At 52.2% G+C, this 16,638-nt stretch overlaps 1 protein-coding gene and 1 long non-coding RNA gene across 6 annotated transcripts; both read right to left on the bottom strand.

Annotated features, from left to right (window-relative positions):
* Positions 1–2,765: 2,765 nt before the first annotated feature.
* On the bottom strand, positions 2,766–9,749 carry LOC118354897 (ESX-1 secretion-associated protein EspK-like). 5 transcript variants are annotated; one of them, XM_049109737.1, is made up of 5 exons: positions 9,137–9,749; positions 8,468–8,582; positions 8,098–8,270; positions 7,034–7,101; positions 2,766–5,743 (listed from the first exon to the last, which is right to left on the bottom strand). In XM_049109737.1, exons 1-4 carry the CDS (start codon positions 9,402–9,404, stop codon positions 7,052–7,054), a joined length of 606 nt encoding a protein of 201 aa, XP_048965694.1. In that variant the 5' UTR covers positions 9,405–9,749; the 3' UTR covers positions 2,766–5,743; positions 7,034–7,051. The 5 variants fall into 5 exon arrangements, with proteins under 5 accessions (XP_048965694.1, XP_048965693.1, XP_048965696.1 ...); XM_049109736.1 differs by having other exon boundaries at positions 8,468–8,551; XM_049109739.1 differs by having other exon boundaries at positions 8,098–8,167; positions 8,468–8,551; positions 9,137–9,551.
* A 2,794-nt stretch (positions 9,750–12,543) lies between these two features.
* Positions 12,544–16,585, bottom strand: LOC112671472 (uncharacterized). The gene is made up of 3 exons (XR_003143651.3): positions 16,464–16,585; positions 14,418–15,416; positions 12,544–13,314 (listed from the first exon to the last, which is right to left on the bottom strand). It is a non-coding gene; the product is annotated as an uncharacterized LOC112671472 (long non-coding RNA).
* Between the last annotated feature and the right edge of the window lie 53 nt (positions 16,586–16,638).

Here is a 16,638-nt window from a genome sequence, read left to right as displayed (position 1 = left end):
GTTGGACTCTGTCATTGTGCAGGCGACTCTTTGCCACAAGGGTGTCTAAAATGACTTGTGAGAATGTGGGTGGTCTTTGAACCCAGTTCTATGACCTTCTTCCATTCTGTTTTCTCTAAGTTGTCCTATCCCATTCTTACTACTGCTCTGGGTTTCTCTTGAACAGAGCAGCTTCAGAAGGGAGAAAAGTGAGAGGACTGAGTGCATGTGTGACACGTGTTTTCCAGGGAAAATGAACCTTACCTATGAGGCTCCTTTGATCCCCTATTGGAGGTGCAGTCCACAGAATAGATCCATTCTCAGCTCTAATTGGAGATGAGAAGAAAAGGGATGAGGGCTCATCCCTCTTTCATAATTTTAGGTCTCTCTGCCTTCTAAAGATTCTATTCCTATTATAGGTTTATTTTTCTTTTTTTTAAAGATTTTATTTATTTATTCATGAGAGACACAGAAAGAGAGAGGCAGAGACATAGGCAGAGAGAGAATCAGGCTCCTTGCAGGAAGCCTGATGTGGGACTGGATCCTGGAGTCCCAGGAGTGTTTGGGCCCTGAGCCAAAGGCAGACACGCTTAACCACTAAGCCACCCAGGTGCCACATCCTATCTTAGGTTCAAAGCACTCCATGTAAAGTAGTAAAACAAGTAGAATTCATGGGGTACAGGAAACAAACATTGGTCTTGTCTACACTAATCACATTCTCACTCCTAGAAGAAAGAAGGGGAAAAGAAAATGGGAAAGGCCTGCTGAGGAAGAACAATGAAAGCAGGTGAACAAATGCCAGCAGATCAGAAAAATGTATCTTCCCATACCTTTCCTAGAAAAATCTCCACCAGCTGAGTGCCATGCTCCACTCTGCCCAGCATCTCCTAGCATTCTTCTTCTTTTTTCTCCATACCTCCAGTCCTGATATCTTTAAAAACACTCTCCGCACCTCTCTTCACATCCAAAAAGGATAAGAAAATGATAAAGTCCTGAGCCCAATGAGAATGTTTTTTTCTGGCAAAACATCACTATGTCCATGCAGGAAGGAGTACATTGCCATGTGTCTGTGTGTGCACGTACATGCTCAGGAGTCCTTGCTATCTTTCCTTTTTCTATTAACAATTATAAGCCTTATGCCATCTGTTACCAGGCCTTTCATGCACCTGAGATAGTACACAGTAGCTCTGTAATAGCAATCAATTAATAATGGCAATGATGATGATGATGATGATGATTTATTCTACTGACTAATCCAGATCTCTGGGAAAAGAAGGACAATCACTCTTGAGAGACAACAGAGCTAAGAAACTGCCAGAAAAGTTTGCATTTTCTAACCAATTTTTCAAGTTTCCATTTATGACTTTTCTTCAAGTATGACACAAATGAATTGCTTTGGTTTCTGAAAGAACATTAACAAATGAAAAAGTTTACTTATACATTTTTAACAACACTCAATAAAAATCACTCTTGTGTTTCAATGTGAACTACTCACATTATAAATATTTGAAAATGTATTTTTGCATGAATAAATAATAAAGAGAAGTTTTGAGGAGAATTTATATTTTAAATGTCACTCAAGGAACAATTTATAAATACCTATGATCTGTAATTTGGCACTCATCGCCCATTATCTACAGCAACTTCAACTTTATATGATATTATGGCTTTATTTTGTCTTGACAAATCTTATAATCACAATTACTATTTACTTCAAATTGTTTCAAAGTTCCAGATAAAACTACTATCATTACTAGTAAGTACTTCTTCAAGGAAGCAGCTCCTGGTGGTTCTTTCCAGCTAAGTTTTGTAGATGATTGCAAAACAAGCTCTTCCTACCCCTGTTCCTTCTATGAGGCTGGCAAACAGCTGGGTGACTTCTTTTCCATTCTGAAGGCTTCATTTCCTAAGACACTACAGCTGCTCAGGCAGCTCCTGTTATGATATTTGTTCTCCATTTAGATAAACTGCACCCAGCATGAAAGGGTAAAGAAGCTGCCCTTCATTTATTTATTTATTTATTTATTTATTTATTTATTTATTTAATAAATTAATTTTTATTGGTGTTCAGTTTACCAACATACAGAATAACACCCAGTGCTCATCCCGTCAAGTGTCCCCCTCAGTGCCCATCACCCATTCACCCCCACCCCCCACCCTCCTCCCCTCCCACCACCCCTAGTTCGTTTCCCAGTTAGCAGTCTTTATGTTCTGTCTCCCTTTCTAATATTTCCCACACATTTCTTCTCCCTTCCCTTATATTCCCTTTCACTATAATTTATATTCCCCAAATGAATGAGAACATACACTGTCCTTCTCCAATTGACTTACTTCACTCAGCATAATACCCTCCAGTTCCATCCACGTTGAAGCAAATGGTGGGTATTTGTCGTTTTTAATGGCTGAGTAATATTCCATTCAGCCCGTCTGATGGGGGAAGAGGTCTATGGGGAATGGGAGTGGCAGAGTCATTTCTGCTCAGAAGGTTTTTCCTCTGTCTAAAAATTTCTCCCCAGGAGTGGTGTGTGTTCATTCAGTGTATGAATAATTATTTGCTAGGCATTATTCTTGGTGCTCAAGTAAAAATATATGAAATGATAAAAACAGAAATAAAGTGACCTCATCGTTTAAATACAAATCCAATGATGCCAAAAACAATGCTCATGAACAAAACTAAAAACTAGGCTTGATCAAAATTGAAAACTATTTGTCTGTGAAAGATACCGTTAAAAGAATGAAAATCAACCACAGTGTTGGGAGGAGAGGTTACTTTGAAAGTACACATCTGATCAAAGACTTTTATTGAGAATATATAAATTACACTTGAAATTTAACAATAAAAACAAAAAAACAGTTTTTAAAATAATCAAAACAAGTGAAAGGACTCTTCATCAATAAAGATATGTAGATAGAAAATAAGCCAAAGAAAAGACATTTTGCATAATTTGTTACAAGAGAAACGAGATACCACAACATACCCATTGTAATTGTTTTAGGAAAAAAAAGTGACAATACCTCATTTGTTACTGGTGGGAGTTTAAAATACTACAGCCACTTGGAAATACAGTTTTGCAATTTCTTATAATATTAAATGTACACATCAACATACCAGCAAAGTCACTACTGGCTATTTGTGCAAGTGTTTCGGAAAACTATATCCACACAAAAACCTACATGTGAATATCTATAGCAGCTTTACTTACAAATGCTAAAAATGGAAAACAACCACGATGTCCTTCAAAACATAAGCAGATAAACCAGTTCTAGTCCGTCCATCATGAGGAATTCTACTTAGCAATAAAAAGAAAGGAATAGTTTATTCATGCAACGACACACAGGAAGCTTAGTCGCACTTTGAGAAGTGAAATAAGCCAAACTACAAAGGCCACGTATTGTATGATTTCATTTATATGTCATTTTGGAAAAGGTGGGACTATAATAATAGAAAGTAGGTCGGTGGTTGCCAGGGATTGAGGGGGCAGAGAGTGATTCACTGCAGTAGGTCACCTGGGGAGTTTAGATTATAGAACTATTTTAGCGTGACTTGTTGATGTGCATGCACGCATGGGTCAGGATGGATACATGTATTTCGTGTCTCTGTCCACTGCTAAGGTCTAAGGGAAGTGATACTCTAATAACAATGAGTCAAATCTCCTCCAGATTTAGGTTTCTAAATATCATTTTACAATAAAAGAAGAAAATATCCTTGGAGAAATGGCTGATCCTCGAGAAATGGGAAGGGACATGAAAAATGCAAGACGTCCCTGAAGTATCTGGTAACGTCAGAAAGTAAGGAAATGTCAGAAACAATATTAGTGGAAACATGAGCAAAATACGAATGGAGTTAATATTGTACTAATTCAATTCCTTAGTTTGGGCACTTATAACAGTGATGTGAGATGCCAACACTGAGGAGTTTGGGTAAAGGGCATACATAAGCTCTCTGGACTTCCTCTGCAATTACAACTTCTCCGTAACTGCATTAATCCTGGCAACCACCTGGCAATTGCCTGGCAAATCGTCTCTCTTCCTGTCTTCCGGCTCCAACATGAGGAAGTTCCTGAGAATCAGGCATATGCCTGTGTGTGTGTGTGTGTGTGTGTGTGTGTGTGTGTGTGTGTGTTTGCGTGCATGTGTTCATGGTACAATCAGGACTAGATGCAGGGGTAGCACCGAGGGAGAGCTGCAGGTGGACAGAAATGACTCCTTCCTCAGCTTTCATTCATGCTATTGGATTTCACGGTGTGAATGAGGCAGGCAGAGGACAGGAGACCGTATCAGGAGGCTGCCCATCCCCTTCAGGATGGTGTGGCTGTTAATTTGCACCCTTCAATCAACAGGGGATGCCCCTAATATAAGATCATTCCCTCTTACCCTTATCCATCTTGTTTATCAGAGCCTCATGCAAGTAACTCTGGAAAGCCCTAATGAAATACAGAGTTACCGTCTAAACAGACCTCTGACATTTCAAGAAATTCCATGGGGGCACAACTGAACTCCCCAGAATAATGAAGCAGCCCAATAACTTACTTTAATCAGCAGCCTCTGAAAATAGCATTGCTTCCTCTCCTCTTGCTATTTAATTTCCCTCCCCCTTCCCCACCCTTGCCTCTTGTAACATCAGCCGGGAAGCATGTCCCAGTCCTTCCTACATCAGCCATGGAAGCTGCAGGAGTCTGAAGAGCTAAGAAATAAGCCCTGTGGCCTTCTCCTCTCATCCTACCCACCTTCCCTCCTGGGTCGCTCAGTCCTCTTTGACATCTTACTATCCCCTAACCAGGGAACCCACTTTGAGGGACCTGAGACAAGCAATAGAAATCCAAATGAGGGGGTGCCTCCCGGGCACCAGCATAGCTGCCAGGTGGTCATCAGGGAAGAAAAGGCGGCAGAGCCAGCATGACCCGAGGTGCAGTCGGAGGGACAATCTCACCCGCAAGCCAGTCCTTCCTTTAGGGAACAGGAGAGCTTCCGGAGGTGTTCACACAGAATAAAATGTTAAAATATAAGTGGCTCATCAACCCTTCCACTCCCGCTCCTGTTCGGTGACCACTTGACTCAGGGGATGAGTAAGCTGAGCGCCCCCCCCCCCCCCCCGCAAGGGTCAGCTGCATGGTGGGGAAGGCCGCAGGGACTCTGCGACGGGCCCTGACATTCTCCAGGTCTGCGCGGGCCCTCGCCGGGTCCCTTGGCCTGCTTTTCTCCCACAAAAGGATGCGTCCTCATTCCTTCCAACTCCAGCCCGTGTGTCTCCACTTGCTTCACGGACAAGTATCTGTGGTCGTGGTGCGGGCGGCCCAGTGGCCTCTCTGGGCCCTTCCAGTCGGCCCAGCCTCAGAGCAGTCTCTTCCCGCCTCACTTCACCTGGTGTTCTTGTTGCTAAAACCTGAACAAGCTAGATTCTCAAAAATCTGTAGGAAAGAGGATGGGCTGGGGGAGAGGAGGCGCCCGGCACCAGCCCAGCTTTGCCTCTTCCTCTTCGCCAGCGGTGACTCCCATCTCTGCCTTCAAGCTCCGTACTTGCCACTGTTCCTAAGATCAGACCTGGTCTGAGACAGGGCCGCTTTACATTTTGCTAAGGCTTTTTTTTACTCCCCCATTAAAAACGCAGTTTATATTCATTGAAGAAAATACATTAAGTCAGAAGAGTCAGGCAAGATGGCAGAAGAGTGGGGCATCTCACTGTTGTCTTCCAGGACTTTAGCTAGGTCGCCGTCACATCATTCCGAACACCTGCGAATTCACCTGGAGATCTAAAGCAGAATAGCTGCGCAGAAAAAAGCAACCACTGTGTGCAAGGCAGGAAGTGCAGACAAGTGAATCCAAGATGATATATGGGAAGATAGACCTGGGGGGGCGGGCTCTGGAAGCTGGCACCAGAAGCTGATAGAGCAGCAGAATGCAAAATCAGAACATTTAGATGTCTGCTCCCATGAAGGACATCCCGGCCTGAAGGCACTCAGGCGACTAAGCAGGGAGGAATCCGAGGTGGACAGTGTGGGCTCAGGATCCGGAGCGCCTCGGGAATACCTGGGGTGCCCGAGTGTGGGGAGTTCCCAGGCATCAGAGCCTGAACCTGGCTGCTGTCAATGAGCCCAGGAGTGGGCTCTCAGCTTGGGGCTGAGACCGGGTGGGGGGGCAGCAGGTAGCCAACCCCCACGAACCCCACCCGCCCTGGAGGAACAGGGGGCGCATGAGCCACAGGATTCCTCAGGGTTAGGAGACACAAACTGGGTTTGCACACCTGAGATGGAGATGCTAGTCACCGGCTGGGTGAGCACAGACTGCGGACAGAGACCAGGGACACACGGACCATTAACGGCTTCCCTGGAGGGCTCATGAGGAGTGGGTCCCACATTCTCAGCCGCTGGGCTGGAGATTGGGAGGCCGCATTTTTATTCTCATCTAAAGGGGTGCAGGCATCTAGAAGGTTCTGGCGTCAGCTCCATGGTGTCTGCGGAGAGGCTGGGTCTCCCTGGAGCTGGGCCCTGTCTCCCACGAGGAGCAGGGGACCATGGCCCCAACCTGATGCTCCCCAACCTCTGTCCTGGGGCCTGGGGAGGCTCAGGCTCCACACCCTCCCTCCCTGCCCTGGCCTGAACCCTGGCATCTACCTGCAGCCCCACAGAAGCCTTCGGGACTGTGGGGGCCCTGGCTGGGGGGTGTGGGTGAGAGCACCCCTGCGGACTTGCCCCAGACCAGGCCGTCCCCCAACGGAGAGCACGCCCCAGCCCCAGAGCCCCTCACCTGCGGGAGCCCCTGCTGAAGGGACTGGACACCCCCCCCCCCCGGATGCAGGAGGCAGACACCTGGGCCTGCCCGAAGAAGGCATGGAGGCCCCTCCTCTGAGTGTCCAGGGGCCTCCCCCGGGCCCAGCTCCCTTCCTGCCCACGCCCCGGGTCATCCTCCGGGGTGTCTCAGCCCAGCGCAGACATGGCCCTCAGAGGGCTCCAGGGGACGAGGTCCCGACCTGGGGGGGGGGGGGTAAGCCTCCAGAGAGGTGTTCCTGCAAATGCCACCCCCCCTTAGATGGATGAGGGGTGTCCAGGGGACTCACTGCAGAAAGCCCTGGTGGTCAGTGACCTTGCACAGTGACTGGTCCTGCGGAGACCCTGCTTGGTGCGCCTGCAACAGAGGGGGCTCTGTGGTGGGGACCGATCAGAGCAGGGAAATGGGGACAGGAGGGAGCAGAAGGGGTCCTCCCTCCCCCTGAATCCTGAGGGAGCGCCGACCCTCTGAGATTGGTCGGGCACCAGAGGAAGGGCCTGTCTGCCCGGTGGGCACAGCCTGACAGCCTCACCTGCTTCTATCTATCAGTGATGATCCCCACCTTGGCCTGACCTGACCTGGTGACTGTGGTCCCCACCTGGCCCTCACCTGGACCCGGTGACTGTGGTCCCCCACTGGGCTTCACCTGGACCTGGTGACTGTGGTCCCCTACCTGGGCCTCAGCTGGACCTGGTGACTGTGGTCCCCTACCTGGGCCTCAGCTGGACCTGGTGACTGTGGTCCCCTACCTGGGCCTCAGCTGGACCTGGTGACTGTGGTCCCCACCTGGGCCTCACCCAGACCTGGTGACTGTGGTCCCCACCTGGGCCTCACCTGGACCTGGTGACTATGGTCCCCACCTGGGCCTCACCTGGACCTAGTGACTGTGGTCCCACCTGGGCTTCACCTGGACCTGATGACTGTGGTCCCCGCCTGGGCCTCACCTGGACCTGGTCACTCTGGTCCCTACCTGGGCCTCACCAGACCTGGTGACTGTGGTCCTCACCCAGACCTGGTGACTCTGGTCTCCACCTGGGCCTCATGTGGACCTATGACTGTGGTCCCCAACTGGGCTCACTTGGACCTGGTGACTGTGGTCCCCACCTGGGCCTCACCTATACCTGGTGACTGGGCTCCTCAGCTACCAATGACTAGGATCCAGGATGGACCCTTAGTTGCTACTGACACCGGGACCATCCCCAGGGTCTCACTTGTTCCTGGTGACTATGGTCCTTGTCTGGGCTGACCTGGCTCATCCTTGGCTCTGATCCCCTCTTGAGCCTCCCCTGCTCTTGCAGGTATGGTCCCCCCTGTCGTGGGTGTGTAGTGTCTATGGTCCCTTCTGGGCCCCACCTGATGGTGCTGGGCCACGATATTGGCCCTTTGCAAGGCCAGCAGTGTCTCCGGGTCCTCCTGCATCGTGCTGCAATCCAAACACATCCAAGAATGACGGCGCGTGAGAACCTTCTGAGGACACATGCGTCCGGGTGCTCCCCGTAGGCAGGTGCCCCTCTGTCTGACCGGAGCTGGAGACAACCCCGTAGCCCCAAGGGGCACAGGCATCACACACGGGCCCTCGATGCCTGTCTGTCCCCCGCCCACCTACAGTCCACCTTCCCAGCCACTGTCCCAGGACACACCGTCACGCTGGGGTCACAGAGCGCTCCCACCCCGGTATCAGGAGCACACGGGCGGGGGACCAGGGGCTCTGGGAACTGCCCACCTGATGCTCGGGGGTGACGTCTCCCAGCCCCAGGCCGGCGCAGAGATGGTGGTAGGTGGGCCGGCCAGCGAGTGTCCCTGCGGGCTTGGGGCGGGGGCGGGGATCGAAGGTTTCTCTTGGATTCCACAAGCACACGACCAAGGGCAGAAAGCGACGGACTGAACTTCATCAAAATTAAAACCTGATGCCAGCAAGAGTGCGACCAAACTCCCCACCCTGAGGGCAGTGATGTGTGAATAGCCTGAGGGGGGCCTGGGGGAGCATGAGGGACTCCACATTCCAGTGTGTGAAGAGCAAGCCTGCTCACGGGCCAGGGGGACCCAGCGGGCACAGGGCGGGATGGGGGTGTCAGTCATCCCTGTCGGGGTCCAAGTGTCTAGGACAGGCTGGAAAGGTCATGGCTTGGGTGCCTGCACAGCACAGGGCTTACAGGGGAGCAGGGGTCCCGGGGGAGCTGCCTGAGTTCCGACTGCAGCCTCCTTCCCTGGACGGGGGCAGCAGGGTGGCCGCTCTCACCCCGTGGGGCTGTGGAAGGGCTGTAGGAGCTGCTCACGGTCATCACATGGGGGGTCAGGGTGTTGTGGACCCCAGCCCGGGAGGCCTGTGCCCCCTCCTGGACCCACAGGCCCCACTGTGGCCCGTGGGGAGCAGGGATCAGCTGCCACTCACCTGTGACCTGTCGCTGTGTGAGCGCCTCCTCTTTATGCACTGGGTACTGGGGAGAGTGGGAGGGTTGGGGTACTGGGGAGAGTGGGAGGGTGGGGGTACTGGGGAGAGTGGGAGTACTGGGGTACTGGGGAGAGTGGGAGAGTCGGGTCGCTGCGAGCCAGATCCGGAGCACAAGTGCCTCCGAAGGTCTGCGGATGCAGAGTGGGCACCAGGCAGCGGTGGAACCCAGGGGCACCACAGTTCCGCCCAGAGTGGGGTCCCGCATCATCACTGTGGGCAGGCAGCGTCCAATCAGCACTTAGCCCTTCACCCTGAAGGCCGAGGGTCCCGGGGGAGGGTCCTGTCCCCACACCGGGCGGGAAGGGGATGCAGGCACCCTCCCACATCCTCAGTTCCCATCCTCGGGCCTTGCAGGCCTCCTGCCCTTCAAGGGAGACTGGGGGTCACAGATGTCCCCCGCCCCCCAGGGTTCACAGCATGGGGTTGCAGTTAGGAACATTTGAGGGGCTCCTGGGTGGTTTAGTCGGTTCCACGTCGACTCTTGAGTTTGGCTCAGGTCAGGATCTCGAGGTTGTGGCGTGGAGCCTCACGTGGGGCTTGGGCTCCGGTGGGTGAGGAGTCGGCTCCAGGTTCCCCCTCTCCCTCCGCCCCCCCCCCCACTGCACCCTCTCTCAAGTAAATCTTCTAAAAATTAACATGAAGACACGTGAGCATCTTGATCCCCTCTGCAGAGGTGCCTTTGTGTGTGTAACGACCGTGTAAATGCCTTTCACGGACCCACCGGGAGTCCTACCAGAAACCCCTTTTCCTTGATACTTATTGAAGTACAGTCAACACACAATGTAACAGTAGTTTCAGGGCTACAACTAGTGACTTGGCAATTCTGTGCCTCACTCAGCTCTCCCCTCGAGAAGCGGCATCACCGTCTGTCCCCGTACAAAGTTGTCCCAACAGTACTGACTCTGTTGCCAGGCTGTACTTTCTAAATTTCTGGGGTTTATTTATTTAGAACCAGACGCTTGTAGCTTTTCCTATTGTTCATCCGTGTTGCTCACCTGCCCCCCGCGGCCCCTCTGGCCATCAGTCAGCACGATCCATCCCATTAACCAGAGAAAGGACATGGGGCGGCCCGGGGGGCTCAGCGCTTCAGTGCCTGCCTTCGGCCCAGGGCCTGATCCTGGAGTCCCGGGATCGAGTCCTACATCGGGTTCCCTACATGGAGCCTGCTTCTCCCTCTGCCTGTGTCTCTGCCTCTCTCTCTGTCTCTCTGTGTCTCTCAAGGATATATAAATAAAATCTTTAAAAACAAAACACAAAAAACAAGAGAAAGGACAAAAAGCATATGATCCTCTCAAGAGTTGCAGAAAAAGCATTTGACAAAATACAACATAAAAAGCACAGTGGGGTTTGAGGAAATTGTCTATCAATTATTGTGTTATCAATTATTTTGTCTATCAACCGAATAAAGTCCGCTAGGAAGGCCCGCAGCTGACTTCATCCTCAAGGGTGAAAACTTGAAATCGTCTCCCCTGAGCAGGAACAAGCCAAGGAGGTCCTTCTCAGCGCTGGAAGTCCTAATGTAGTCAACAGACAGGAAACAGCAGAGGTTCCACACCTGGAAGGGGGGCGTCACACTGTCCCTATTTACTGAAGATGCAGCACTAGAAACAGGAAACCCGAGAGCCTCCACCAAAACCTGTTCAAACTAAGGTGTGAGTTCAGGAGCGTTCAGGGACACAGAATGACCCTACAGAGCTCATTAGCCTCTCTGTGTCCCAACAATGAGCCTCAGGAAGGAAATTAAGGACATGACTCCCTTCTCAGGAGCATCACAGAGAACAAAGTAGTTAGACTGAACCAAGGGAGCGTGAGACTTGTGCGCTGAGACCCTCCAGGCTCTGGGAGGCCGTCCTGGGCTGGTGGGGCGGGAGCCTCAGCTTGTGAAAATGTCCACAGTTCCTGAAGCCACCCTCAGTTTCAATGTCACTCCTATCAAAATCATGGTGCCAGATCTTAGAAATAGAAAAAAAAAAAAAAAAAAACCCTAACATCCGTCTGCCCCCACGAATGACCCCGGACAGCAAGTCAGTATTGGAGAAGCAGGACAGAGCTGGACGCAGCACTTTCCTATTTCAATCGATGTCACAGAGATGCAGGATGAACCAGCGTGGTTCTTGGCCCCGGCTGGCTCCCTCGGTTAAGCATCCGACTCTTGACCTCATCCCCGGTCCTGATCTCGGGGTCGTGAGTTCTAGCCCTGGGCTGGGCCGTGGACAAGGCGTGGCTCCTGCTTAAACAAACCAGACCCACGGGGGGGGGGGGGGGGGGTCCGGCATCAGCTGAAGGAGCAGAACAGAGCCCGGAAGGACATGTGCTCTGATGCAAGGGATTTTTTTTTAACTTAATTTAACTTAAACCCAATTAGTTAACAGTGTAGTGTATTATACTTTCAGAGGTGGAATTCAGGGATTCACCAGTTGGAGAGAACAGCAGTGCTCGTGACATCCCGCGCCCTCCTTCAGGCCCGCCCCCCTCCCCTCCCCTCCCCTCCCCTCCCCTCCCTCCAGCGACCCGCAGTGTGTTTCCTCGGATTAAGAGTCTCCTCTTCCTCCATCTCTGTTTTCATCTTGTCTTTCCTTCCCTTCACGGATGTTCATCTGCTTTGCGTCTTTAATCACACCTGTCAATGACGTCACACGGTCATTCTCTTTCCCGAGTGACTTATTTCACTTAACACGATCCCTCTAGCTCTGTCCGCGTCACTGCGAACGGCGAGATGTCCTTCTCTTCGACGCTGAGTGACACCGACCTCTCTCTCTCTCTCTGTCTCTCGCCACCACCCGTCCCCATCCCCTTTATCCACCCTCTGCCCGAGGGCACCGAGGCTCCGCCCGCAGTGTGGCCGCCGTGGACCCGGCTGCCGTGCACATCGGGGGCAGGTGCCTGGCGTCTCCCGCGTCTCCATCTCCCGGGAGCTCCGGGCCGCGCACCTGCCGGTCCGGGGCGGCTCCAGCGGGCACTCCCCGAGCAGCCTCCGCGCTGTCTCCAGGGCGGCCGCACCGGCCCGCGGCCCCGCCCGCAGCGCAGGAGGGTGCAGGGGGTTTTGCGGGACGGGGTGAGTTTGGTCCACATGTCACGTCGTCCCTGGGCTCCAGGTCCCCGTCCGCCCGTGTCCTGGGGAAGCCGGGGTTGGGCTCCGCGTCGGGGAGACGTTTCCGCCGCTCACAGGCCCCGGCCGGAGCCTGGACGGAGGCGGGGGCGGCCCTGGGCGCGGGGACGCCGCCTCCCGCTCGGCCTCCTGCAGCGCCTGCGCGTCCCGCAGGGGGCGCCCGAGCCCAGGCCCCGCCGGGGGCGCGTGCGCAGTAGCCTCGTCCGCCTGCTGAGGGGAGCCTGGGTGCGCGGGGAGGCTCGGGAGGCCGCAGGGGCCGCGTCCACGCCGACAGGGGAGAGACAGCTGCTCCACAGGAAGATGCCCAGCAGCCCTTGCGACAGGGCCAGGGAGCAGAGAAGTCTAGGCCATGTTTTCTGCCGGGATTGCCCACAGTAGCCCCATGAGGTTATCCTCTTCCACAGCCCTTCTCAGAGGAGGAAAAGGAAGCTCAGGGAGGTGCAGTGACATTCCCGAAACATGCAGGCAGTAGAGGCGAGCCTCAGGCCCTGTGCTGTGTATATGGTGGTCACTCTCCTGTGGAGCTGCTGGCCCAGGACCCTTTGGGCTGTGCTGAACACCTGGTAGACACGGAAAACGACTGCGTTTTCTGAGAGGCTCCTCTCCTGGAAGGATCGCAGCAGGACTGTACAAATGAATCCATTCTGCCTTCCCGGAGCGTCCGCATGGTCCAGGCCTCACCCGGGGTCAGGGTGGATGATTCCTTTCCACACCAGAGACACAAGGAGGGGCACTGTAGTCAGCTTCCAAACCACGGGCCACTGGGAAGAACAGGGACTGGCGCTCAGCCCAGAGACACGCATCACCTCGGGAAGTTTTGCAGGACAAAGGACTTCAGGGCCCACACAGAAAAAGGTTCTAGGCTTCAAAATACCATTGGTTGGTTGGGACGCAGGGCAGAGCATTGGCAACTTCAACACATTCCAGTAGCTGAGCAACACCCTCATTTCTCTCAACTCATATCTTTTAGGAAGACCAGTATTCCATGGAGTCACCCGTAATCATCCAACTGCAGATAGAAGACAGAGGGTTAACACCTCAAATCCTGCCAAGATCCCACATATTGGGCCAGAGAAGAGACCAAAGCATGGCCTGCGTGGCATTTCCCCTAAGCTGATGTACCTTGGTCTGTTCCTGACCTAGGGAGGAAGGATCAGGGGAGAGCACCTTCTTCGGCAGGCCCCAGGGGAGCCAGTTGTTTCTAGTCTGGGCTCTTGGCTTGCCCTGATCATCTGTGGGTCCCGACTTTCACCATGAATGGGACTTGTTCTCAGCCCAGACCGGCCATGCTTGTAGTCGGTGGCCTGATGCACCTATGCTTCTCGGGGGGAGATGGAGTAATTGAACCCTTGGAGAAACTCATCCAAGATTTCCTGTGTGGATCTCTACACAAAAGACAGAGCCAGCTACTTGGGTGAGGAGGCATCAGAGGGCTTCCACCCAAACTGGGCTTCCAGGTAATGGCAGATCAAGCAACTTAAACAGTCTGTGGGGACACACTAGGTGCTCCTTGCAGCACAGGAGACATGGCAAGAGAATGGCATCATGTCAAGTGCCATGGGCCTTGAATGGCTGAAGCACTGTAGCAGACGGCCCCATTGATGGAGTACTATGAGGACCTCTAAGGTCACAGCTCATGACCGTTAGGCCTACAATGATCTGATGTGTTCTGGCACATGACACCTTAGAGATAAACATAGAAAATGGCTTCATCCCACCCTTCCTTTTGTCTTAAATCCCCCTCTTTAGTGTGATCCTTTGTGAGGCCTGAAGACATTGTACAACCACAGTGGAGCTGCGTTCTACACAGGATACCTGGGGCGTGTGGGTGAAATAAGGAAAATGGTAGTGAAACGCAAAGACACTCATTGCTGTCAGTGAAAAAAACACACCACCCGCACTCCTCAAAAGCATGAAATCCTGCACCATTCCAACCTAGGGGAACAGTGTCATCACCTCAGACGTAGCCGGAGGTTGGGAGTGGAGGTTCAGGTCTCTCTGCGTTTGGGCCTGTGCGGCACTCGTGTGGAAACACTACAGGAGGGCCCCAGGTTTCTCTCCATATTTGTGTGGAGGCCATCTCTCTGTGGAGAACCCTCTTCCCATTCTCACCTCAGAACAGCACTGCTCTTTGTTTGCCTGGTGCACTTGATCACTGTCTAGGTAGTTAGAAGAGTTGAAGCCACAGAACATCTCCTCCGGGATCTCCTGGCAGCAGCTTTGCAAATACAGTGCCCCGTATGTACAGGGCCAAGAGACATTAAGGTACTCCCTCCACAACACAAACCACCCCACTCCTGATGGCCTGATGCAACTTTGGCCTGTGGCACCCTGGGTGCACAGAGCACGAGGAAAGCAGGCCGTTTTCCTGTTTGCAAAAGACTTCTGGGATTCCATCTAACTGGCCCTGCTCCTTATCCTTCATGTGGCCAGAGCATAGGTCACTGGGGAAGGCAAAGCAGCCCATGGTCCACTCAGTAGAGGGAAAGTGCTGGTTGGGATTCCTTTCTCCAAGAATAGAGATAAAGCGCCTAGGATTGCACACACATTTCTAAGCACTAAGGTCATTGAAAGAATACAGTAGATACACTGTCTCGGTCTCAAGTGTAATCAGAGTGTCAGACAGTCGATCACTCCACCTAACGTAGGCACGCATGTCCACAGTTGGTTAGATGGGACATCTTCATGGCCGCCACATGGGATGAATGGGTCTACCCACATTTCGACCACTCAGATGGATGATAAGATCAAGGAAGGGCACTGGGTGGCTCAGTCAGTGAGGCCCCTGCTTTCAGGTCAGGCCATGATCCCAGGGACCTGGCTTTGAGACCTCCATTGGGCTCCCTGCTCAGTGGGGAGCCTGCTTCGCCCTCTCCCACTGCAGCTCACCCTGCTTGTTCTCTTTGTCTCTCTCCAAGAATTTAAAAAACTTCCTTAAAAGTGTTTGTGAAATGCCAAGTAAACTTGAGGTTGGTCTTTGGAGCCAGGAGAACTTTGATGCCTTCACAGAGCAGGTTGGGAGACTACAGGGGTTGTCGCTGGGGAGTGACTGTCATCCCAGGATCACATAGATCTCTTGATTTCCAATGGGAGAGCTTCATGTCGGGGTGTCTTTTGAAGAGACCAATGAGTCAAAGGGAGCGGCATGTGGGGTCCTTAACCTGGACTCGAGCCCTGACCCTAAACAAAGCTTATCCCGAAGCCGAAACCTAACGCTAACCCTAACCCAAACCCGAACCCTAACCCTAAACCTAACCCTAACTCTAACCCGAATCCTAACCCAAATCCTAACCCAAAATGGAACACGATCCCTCACCCTACCATAACTTTCCCAAACCTGAACCTGAACCCAAAACTGAACCCTAACCCTAACCCTACCCCTAAACCATAACCCTAATCCGTAAGCTTAACAGTAACCCTTACACTTACACTAACCCTAACCCTAACCCTAACCATAACCATAACCCTAACACTAACCCTAAAGCTACACCATAAATCTAACCCTAACCCCAGCCTAACACTAACATTAAGCACAGTTCCATTTGGAACTTAGGTGTGACATGCCATTGTGTTGGATGTATCGTGTTGGTCAAAACCCATCACGAAACACCTCGCGGTGACACAGGGATATTTATGCCACAAGTCCTTATCACTGGGAGCCATTGTGAAGGCTGCGACCCCCAGAGCCCAGAAGGAGGCCCCTCGGTCTCATTCAAAATAGAACAGGACACAATTGGACAGTTTGACTACAGAAGATGACCATGGCTGCATCTTCTAGCATTCCCACCCCATCATGCTGCCCCCACTGAAATGAGGCCGGGGGTAAAGTGAGCATTGTGATATTACGTTGCTGGTATGCAGGCCACATTCAAGTGGTATCCCATGCCACATCTCACCCCTTTATGTCAAAGCACCATCCTTAAAATTGCGCCTCAGATACACAGGGCACCAGCTCACATGCGTTAGAAATATCATCCATAGACCCCTAATGATGTCCCTAGGAAGGAGATTCTGCCTCTTCTATCACCATGCAGGGTGGGAATCTGGGGACTATGTGAGAGACACGGTGGGTTAGATAGGTCACAGATCTGGGAAAGCAAGCACAGAAAGAAAGGTCTGAAATCAGCTCCGTCTCCAGAAAAGTAGGACCTTCCTTACATTTTCAGAGAGTTGTGGCTATGGCACTTTTGGCTCCCGATGTACAGTTAAGGAGATGGCACGGGGTAAGCAGTCATCTGCCAAGAAGGGGCTCTGGATGGGTCTGACTGAAGGGAGGGGCCCAAAGGCTGGAATCTTGAAAAAGTGACGTCACTTCCTTGGGGACAAGCGTGGA

The sequence above is a fragment of the Canis lupus genome, chromosome 5, assembly GCF_003254725.2.
Source record: "Canis lupus dingo isolate Sandy chromosome 5, ASM325472v2, whole genome shotgun sequence".
Lineage (NCBI taxonomy): Eukaryota > Metazoa > Chordata > Mammalia > Carnivora > Canidae > Canis > Canis lupus.
The sequence above is the reverse complement of the archived record's forward strand: the minus strand, read 5'-3'. Positions and strand labels throughout refer to the sequence as shown.